At 51.8% G+C, this 7985-nt stretch overlaps 1 protein-coding gene across 1 annotated transcript; it reads left to right on the top strand.

The window, feature by feature from the left end:
- Positions 1 to 5290: 5290 nt before the first annotated feature.
- ASCL2 (achaete-scute family bHLH transcription factor 2) lies at positions 5291 to 6884 on the top strand. Its single transcript, XM_066186868.1, has 2 exons — positions 5291 to 5988; positions 6090 to 6884. Exon 1 carries the CDS (start codon positions 5459 to 5461, stop codon positions 5975 to 5977), a length of 519 nt encoding a protein of 172 aa, XP_066042965.1. The 5' UTR covers positions 5291 to 5458; the 3' UTR covers positions 5978 to 5988; positions 6090 to 6884.
- Positions 6885 to 7985: the final 1101 nt, after the last annotated feature.

Below are 7985 nucleotides of genomic sequence, written 5' to 3' on the forward strand. Positions count from 1 at the left end.
CAGGTATGCCTTGAAAGTTTCCTGTTTGGAGCACAGCATATGTGGATTTCTAACATCACAAAAATAACAAGAGCAAAATGAAAGTCACTCCCTCACCTAAAAGGAAGCAGGAGCATCAGTAGAGCTGGGATATTAAGATGTTGGGCTGTGATTAAGAACATGGAAGGGCACTGCTGAAGGGAGAACAGGGGACTCTGAGTACTTATCCTACCTGTGCCCATCAACAAGGCAGTCTCTGCAACACTTCACTTTCTGTGGGGTTAAGCTTCCTCTGGGTGCCCTGTTATTGGTACACACCTGCCTTAGCAGGCAAGCACCTACCCCTCTGCCCAGAAAGCACTGGTGAGAAGCAGGGTGTCCCCTCAACCTCATCCCAGTGGGAAAGAGGCAGGGCTGGTGGCATGCCAGGGAACCACCCTCACAGCCAGCACGCGGGCTGGATGGCAGCATGGCTTTTCCAGCAAGGCTCAGCCTCCTGCCCACCCTGAAAGGTTTCATCAGTTGGACCCCTTTGCAAGAGTACAACTTGCCACTCCCAAAAGCAGTGCAAAAAACACAGGTGACCGCAGCTCCTGCCTGTGGCTTCCTACCTCATCTCTGGTTATCAGTTGGAGCATGGAAAGATGGTAGTGAGTGTGAAAATACCCCAGGGAGCACAGGTGCTCTTTCTAGCCTTGTGGCAGCTTGCAGGTTTCTGTTATGAAAATATACACCAGCATCCCCAGCTGCACGGGTCTCAACGGGATGTGCCACCTAATCCAGAAGGGAAGGATTGATTTAGAAAAGGGAACAAAGCCAGATAATTTTTTTTTTTTTTTTTTTTTTTTTTTTTTTTTTTTTTTTGCAAAGCTATAACCCTCTTCTGACCTGGAGGGAAACGACACCTACTCTTGTCAGAGGGATGTTCTGAAAGAGCTGGGGGATTTGATGTGTGTGATGTTGCATGGAGTGAACTCAGGACACTAAACACAAATGGAGGAGAAGAGGTTGAATTCATGCTGGTGCTTTCTTGACATCCACTTTTCTGGCTCTCACTCAATCCGTGCAGCCACCAGTGATGGAACAGCATTACCCCAGCCTCAGATGCTTGAACTCTGTCGATGCAGCAGGGAAGAGAAACTTCCCCCTTGGCTTTGGAGCACTGCTACTCATGCTCCTGAGAAAGGATGGGCTGGAAGTAGGAAGAAGGATGTCACCAAGGAGCCAAAACTACACCCATCATCCAGGCAGGACAAACCTGTGCCAGGTCCCTGCTGTCTCTCAGAAGCCTCCTTTTCCAGCCCACACCACCATTGGGGAAAATACCTCTCCTCCACAGCAGAAAGCAGCTCCAAATGTGTCAGATTTACAAGTGTCAGTGGCTCAGCCCACTCGACCCCTCAGCTACTGCCCGTAACACGGCTGGATTCACCCTAAAGCTCGCTCGTAAATAAAACATGTCCATATCAAACCCCACTGCAGCCATAGGGATGACGTGAGGCCAGGGAGACCTCACAGCCTGTGTCTGCCTTCCCAGGCACATCACAAGGATGCATTGTAAAGGCTGCTTAGCATTCATATAGCACATACACACAATCAAAGCTAAAAATCAACTTTTAAACCCGGGGCCATCCCTTTTCAAGAAAGGAAAGAGAGAAGAAAATGGGGAGGTGCTGGGCTTTGCCAAGCTTCACATGCACCATACAACTCCACTGTGAATGGAAACAAGGCTGGCTGGAGGCTGTCTTGGAAGACACAAAACCAGAGAGAAATCATATTATTTCCAAAGCACGTCTTTACTTTTTATTGTTTTCAAAGTGGGTCTCAGAAATCCTCTAGTGATTCTCAGGCAATTTTAAATTATCATAAATGAGCAAATAAAATGTCAGAAGAGTTATTAAAAATAGTTAATCAAGCCAGAGAAACATTATATGGAAAAAGAGCTTAAGCTGAAAACAGGGAGTTCCCTGTCAAATTAACTTCTTTCTCCACTGAAAGTGAAAGAACCATACTCATAGCTCTAAAGCACACTGCTCTACTCAAATTATTTTTTCTTTTTCACATGCTATCTAATTGAGAACCATAACTGCCCAGGAGCCAGCTGTGGAGGTGATAGACCCTGAAGGCACAATGCGAGCCCTGCCCCATGTAGCCCTGCTCCTGGCAAAACCAGTGTGAGCACAGTCCAGCCTGGTAAATGGGCTCACCAAGAACAGGGTTGCTCAACTGCCCACCACCCTTTATTTCTGGCATTCATCCTCTCAAGCTTTATTGCAACAGGACCTCCATTGCTTTCCACTGAAGTCCAGAAAGTTTTGGCAAAATACCCTAAAAAGTTCATGTCAGCCAGCTGTAATGCATGGACTGACCCAGCAGCCCATCTGCAGCCTTCCTGCTGACACATGCACCAAGCCAGGGGCAGTGCTTTGCTCTCACCTTTGGCAGGTGCAAGAACTAACACGTAGTGCAGAGGCCCTTTCCAGAGGCCCTTTTTCCTTCTCCCAGAACGTCATTTGGCCAGCTTGCAGCACACTGGCTGAAGCCACATGGAGCTGCAAGGTGTCCACACCAAACATGAAATTATCATTTTTGCCTTACCTGCTCCAGGAGAGGAGAATTTCTTCTCCCCACTCTCTGGGGATGGGTAGCACATTGCTGGATGCTCTCTCTCCCCAGATTATGATCAGGAAGTTGATTGTGAACACAGACAGTGTTTAATGATGTCTTGTTCTACTGGATCCCTACATAGTCATTAACTTTATAAAGAGATTTCAAAGGAGATTGCATTTATCTGAGCACAAGATGTACCTACCTACCTTCCTGCAGACTGTTGGGGAGCCAGCTGCACTGCTAGGAAAGTGTAAGCGCTTGCTGTATATTGTGCTCAGGCTCATACCTGATGCCCACATCTGGCTGGAAACAAACGTCGTGATCAGCAGCCCTGAAGCCAATTCGGACAAGTCAAGTTCATCCCTGAGCTGAGCGTGGAATCTCTGTGGCTGGAGGCTGCATGCTCTCCCTTGAGACTGGGTTTACTGGTGTGTGTTATTAATGAAAAAATTTCCCTGTAGCTATTTTTATATTATAAAAATCCAGTTATTACTCTTGAGTGTGGCACTTCGATACAGAAGGCTTTCTCTTGAAAAGTTTCAAGGGCAGCAGCTTCCCCTTTCCTGTGAGAAAGGTTTTCAACAGAAATTAAAGACCAGGTAATAAAAGAACATCAGTATTACTCCACTGCAGTAATGCCCCTACAGACTACATCTGACAGTGAGCACAAGAGAAGCCCCCTGCTCCAGCCAGGGCAGTTTTGCAGATGCTGGAGACAAGTACATGACATGGCCTGAGCTGAGCAAGCAGTCTGTGCACTCCAACCCAGGCACAAGCAGCTCCCCTGCACTGCTGGGAATCCACCAGGAAAAACGGTCTCACCTGCGCTACATGCCTTGAGCTGCTCCTCTTGGGTCAAGTCCTTCAGAGAAGCTGTAGGGCAGCTCATTGCTTTACCCCCAGGTCTACAGCATGGCCAAGGATGTCTCAGGAGCTGCTGAATTTGGGTGCTAAGGCCCCTGCATGCTTGACTACCAGAAAATCAAAGTTCTCACAGGCTCCTTAGTGTCAGGAATTTCAGCTCAGCTGCCTGTGACACTGCAGTGGGGCTGGTTCCTTCAAGATACCGCCATTGCAACAGATCCCCAGGGAAAATATTTCTCTTTCACCATAATGGAACCTTGCTGCTCCCTAAACACCCCACTCAGGTACTAAAAAAGCCCCCTCTGTGTCACATCAAGGAATCACGGATAGCTCTTTGAACTACCATTTTTGGCTTAGATACACCTGAGGACCAGCAGCAAAGTGGTTCAGGGCAGACAGGGGAATACAGACCCTTTGATATCCAAACCATGCTGCAGAGCCTTGCTGGCACTTTCAATGTGATGACACCTCCCTGCCACCAAGTTGGCACCAGCTTGGAGCATTTTCCTGAGATGGGATTGTGTTCACCCCGAAAAAGTGAAGCCCTGTAACTGAACTGCCTCACACTGTTGGACTTGTTTATTTGGTTGGGTTTGTGTGTGTGTGTGTGTGTGGGGGGGGGGGGTGTTGGTGGTTTTTTTCTTATTTATTTTTTTTATTATTATTATTTTTAAAGGCTGGATAGGAGCAAAGCCCCAAGGACAGCACACCCTGAAGCTGTGCTGAAGCCGAGAGTGGACACAGCCCCAAGGGCAGTAGGTTCATGTAGCTCCCCCTCCATCCACCCTGTTTATTTAGCAAAATACCCTGCATGTTATTTCTTCCCACAAGTTCCCAGGACTCCAAGAGGAAGCTCCTTTGTCCTCCCCATTCCATCCAGCTACTTGAACGCACCTTACTCTGCTGCTCTTCCCACCGGAGCTGGGAGAAAGGCTTGATGGAGAGACAAGGAGGATTGCTTGGCACGGCAGAGGGAAGCCGGGCTGCAACCCCCCGAGCTACAGAAGCTTTACATTTTCCTTCTTGCCTCCATGCCTTTATCCCTGAAATTCCCATTGAAGCCCAAAAAGCTGGTCTGTGCAGAACGGCGTTGGTAAGACGACCCACGCCACTACTATAATTCTTTGTTACTATACATTTTTGGTGGGTGTAACAAAGCAGAGCCCCGGTGTGTCCCGTCTCTCTCCCAGGCAAGCACCGACCGGCAGCCAGGTGCCGGCACTCCTCGCTCCGCGGGGAAAGCCCTGGGAGCAGCGGCGCTGCCGGGCCCCCGCCTGCCCCACACCGCACCCGCGAGGTGCCCGGTTTGGGGAGGGGGCGGCTCGGTGGCCCATCTGAAGGGACAGGAGCCTCCATGGGCTTCCACCTCATCTCTAGGGCAGCGGGGACTGCGCGCTGCTCCTGAGTTCCCGCTGTGAGGTGCGCGGGAGGCGGGGCGAGAGTGGGGCCCCGCCCCCGCGTAATGATAAGAACTAAATTAAAATAAAATGTTAAAAACTGCCAGGGCAGCGGCGGCGATTTGAGGATTTGAGGGGAGGGTCGCAGCAGTGGGGCAGGGTCGCGGCCGGCGGTGTGAGTGTTTTGTTTGTGTGTGTGTGTGTGTGTGTGTGTGTGTGTGTGTGGGAAGGGGGGGGCGGCTGCCGGCGGCGCCACGCGCCGGGCGCGCGCGGGGGCGGGGGCGCGCGCGGGGGAGGGCGCGGGCGGGGGCGCGGCGGCGGCGGGCGCGCGTGGCGCGGCGTGCGCGGCGCGTGCGGCCGGCGGGGGCCCGCGAGCGGCGGCGGCGGCGCGTTGATAAGGGGCCGGCCGGCAGCGGGACTCGCCGCAGAGGCGCGGAGCGGCGGTGGGAGAACACCGGCATGGGGGTGAACTGCCCCGCGCTGCCCACCCCCGCCTCCTTTGCTTCGCTTTAAATTTCGTTTTGAATTATTTTTTTTTAATTATTTGAAAAGTTCTGGTTGTTTTTATTTTTTTTTTTCCCGCCCGCCGCCACCGTGGCCGCCCGGCGATGAACGGCGGGGCTGTGCCGCCGCTGCCTCCCGCCGCACCCCGCGGCCGCCGGCGGCCCGCCTCCCCCGAGCTGCTGCGCTGCAAGCGCCGCCTGGCCTTCGCCGCCCTGCCGGGCACCGGGGCGGCGGCGGCCGCCGTGGCCCGTCGGAACGAGCGGGAGCGCAACCGCGTGCGGCTCGTCAACCTGGGCTTCGCCGCCCTCCGCCAACACGTCCCGCACGGCGCCGCCAGCAAGAAGATGAGTAAGGTGGAGACCCTCCGCTCCGCCGTCGAGTACATCCGCGCCCTGCAGCGGCTCCTCGACGAGCACGACGCCGCCGCCTCTTTCCCCGACGGCCGCGGGCGGGTGGCCGTCGGGGAAGTTGGCGGCGGCGGCGGCTACTCCTCCGCTTCTCCCTCCTTCGCCTCCTCCGCGCCCGGCTCGCCCTGCTCCTCCGAGGAGAGCGGCTACGACGCGGCGCTCAGCCCCGAGGAGCGGGAGCTGCTGGACTTCACCAGCTGGCTGGGGAGCTACTGACACGGCGGGAGGTGAGGGGCAGCCGGAGGGGAGGGGGCACCGCTTCCTCCCCCGGCGCTCGGGGGAGCGGCGGGCACGAACCCACCGGGGCTCTCCTCACGTCTCTCCGCAGCCGCGCTCAGCCCGCAGCACGTCGGCACCCGCGGTCTCGGCGGCAGCAGCATCCCCTCGAAAGTACTGGCTTCTACCCCGGCGGGGCCCCGCTGCCCGCTTTCCTCGCCGGGTTTAGCCGTCGTCTTCTGGCTGTGGAAAGTGCACTGGGGTAGCTGACTGCGGGGTCGCGCTCCTTGCGCGGGGGCAGCGGCTCCGCCTGCCCGTCGGGAGCTGCCGACCCACGGAGAGGATGCCCGAGCGAACCTGCTTCCCCCCGCCGCTGCTGTCTGGTGTTGCTTTGGAGGGGTGGAAGAGAAAAAAAAGAAAAAAAAAAAAAGAAATTAGAAACACTTGATGCTTCCTTGTTTCTGGAGGGGGAGGGAATTTTTTATCATGTCAGATTCTATTTTATATGTAACTTGAACTGCCTATAGGGACACTGGTGTATGAAGACTTATTTTTGTACAAGAAATCTTAGAGAAAAGGGATGAGATGGTTCTATTTTTAGCAGGTCCTATCCACTCGTTCTTGAACACTACCAGCTGGAATGTTTTGGGAACATACACGGTATAGATGAAAAGGTGTTTGTTTGGTTTTTTTTTATTATTATTATTCTCTCCAAACACTTTGGTAAAAGACTGTAAAGTTATGTTGTGTTTTAACGTGATGTCTCAGTTGCCTGGTGTGAAGGTCCACCTCTCTGAAAACTGAAGTTTTTTTAAAAAAGATTATTGAAGGCATTTTTGTATGCACTTGCTAGGATTTCTTAAGTTGTACATATGCAGTTTTTAAGAGAGTATCATATTTTATGTAAATTGACTTTATAAATAAAAATCTATTTATAAATGGCTTCAGGGCTGTAAGATATGTGTTGGCCAGAATTGCCCAAGGTGACTTAACTATGGCCTGAAGGGGTGGCAGAGGGGAGTAACAAGCACTACAGCAGAGAGGCAGTTCTCCCTGGACCAGGTTTCATGTGCAGATGGGAATAAGGAGTGCTATAGCATAATCTCCAGGCTTACTTCTTTTCCTCCCATTCAAGTTTTATAAATTCAGCACTTGGAGTGGGTCCTGCAGGGAAGATGTGTGGGGAGCTGCAGATGTGAACAGGAGACAAGGCAGGCTCAGTGCTTGTAACCCCTGTCCTGAACATGCAGAAGGTGCAGCTGCAGGAGGCTGTGTTGCCCTTGCCTGGGAGGATGGGAGAGTCATGGGAAGGTAAAGAGGAAGTGGGTATCTGAAGTTTGTTTGTCCTGGCAGCAGCTCTCAGGAGGTAGGTTGGGGTGCCTTTATTCAGGGGAGCAGCACCTCTAAGAACAGTGCTATCCTTTAAAAACCACACGTAACCCACAGTGTCCCACATTGTCCTATTCCAACTTGAGCTGTGTGTACAGTCTTTATCTAAAGGCAATAAGCAAATGTGAATTACTCCTTGGAAACTAGAGTCAGACTCATAAGCTCTGTCCATTACTACATGCTGAACACCTTCTTCAGGGGAGGTGAGCCAGAGGTAAAAACTGTGTGTCTTTTAAGGTAAGAATGCTGTGAAAAAAACCACAGGGCTGATGACATGGAAAACTATGGCAGAGACTGTTAATTCCCTTAAAGAGCTCTAGTGAATGTTAGTTGAATGGAGCAAAAATGGGCTGGCCTGTAGAATACAAATGAACACAAAGCAGAAATGGTTCTTAAAATTGACCTACTTTACAGGGACCTTATGTATAATCTCTCCTGCCTTTGTGCTGAGAAGGTAAAATTTTTCAGGAGTGTCACTCAGCAATTCCAGATTCAGTTAATGCAGTGGATGATCTGTAATCGAGATCTGTAAGGGTATTCCACATACATGAGTCCATTCAAAGAGGAAAAAAAAAAACCCTCCAAAACAAGCCATGGGAAAATGAAGGCTCTAAGAGCA

The sequence above is a fragment of the Chamaea fasciata genome, unplaced genomic scaffold (assembly GCF_029207755.1).
Source record: "Chamaea fasciata isolate MVZ Bird 193981 ecotype frontalis unplaced genomic scaffold, bChaFas1.0.hap1 SCAF_7, whole genome shotgun sequence".
NCBI lineage: Eukaryota > Metazoa > Chordata > Aves > Passeriformes > Sylviidae > Chamaea > Chamaea fasciata.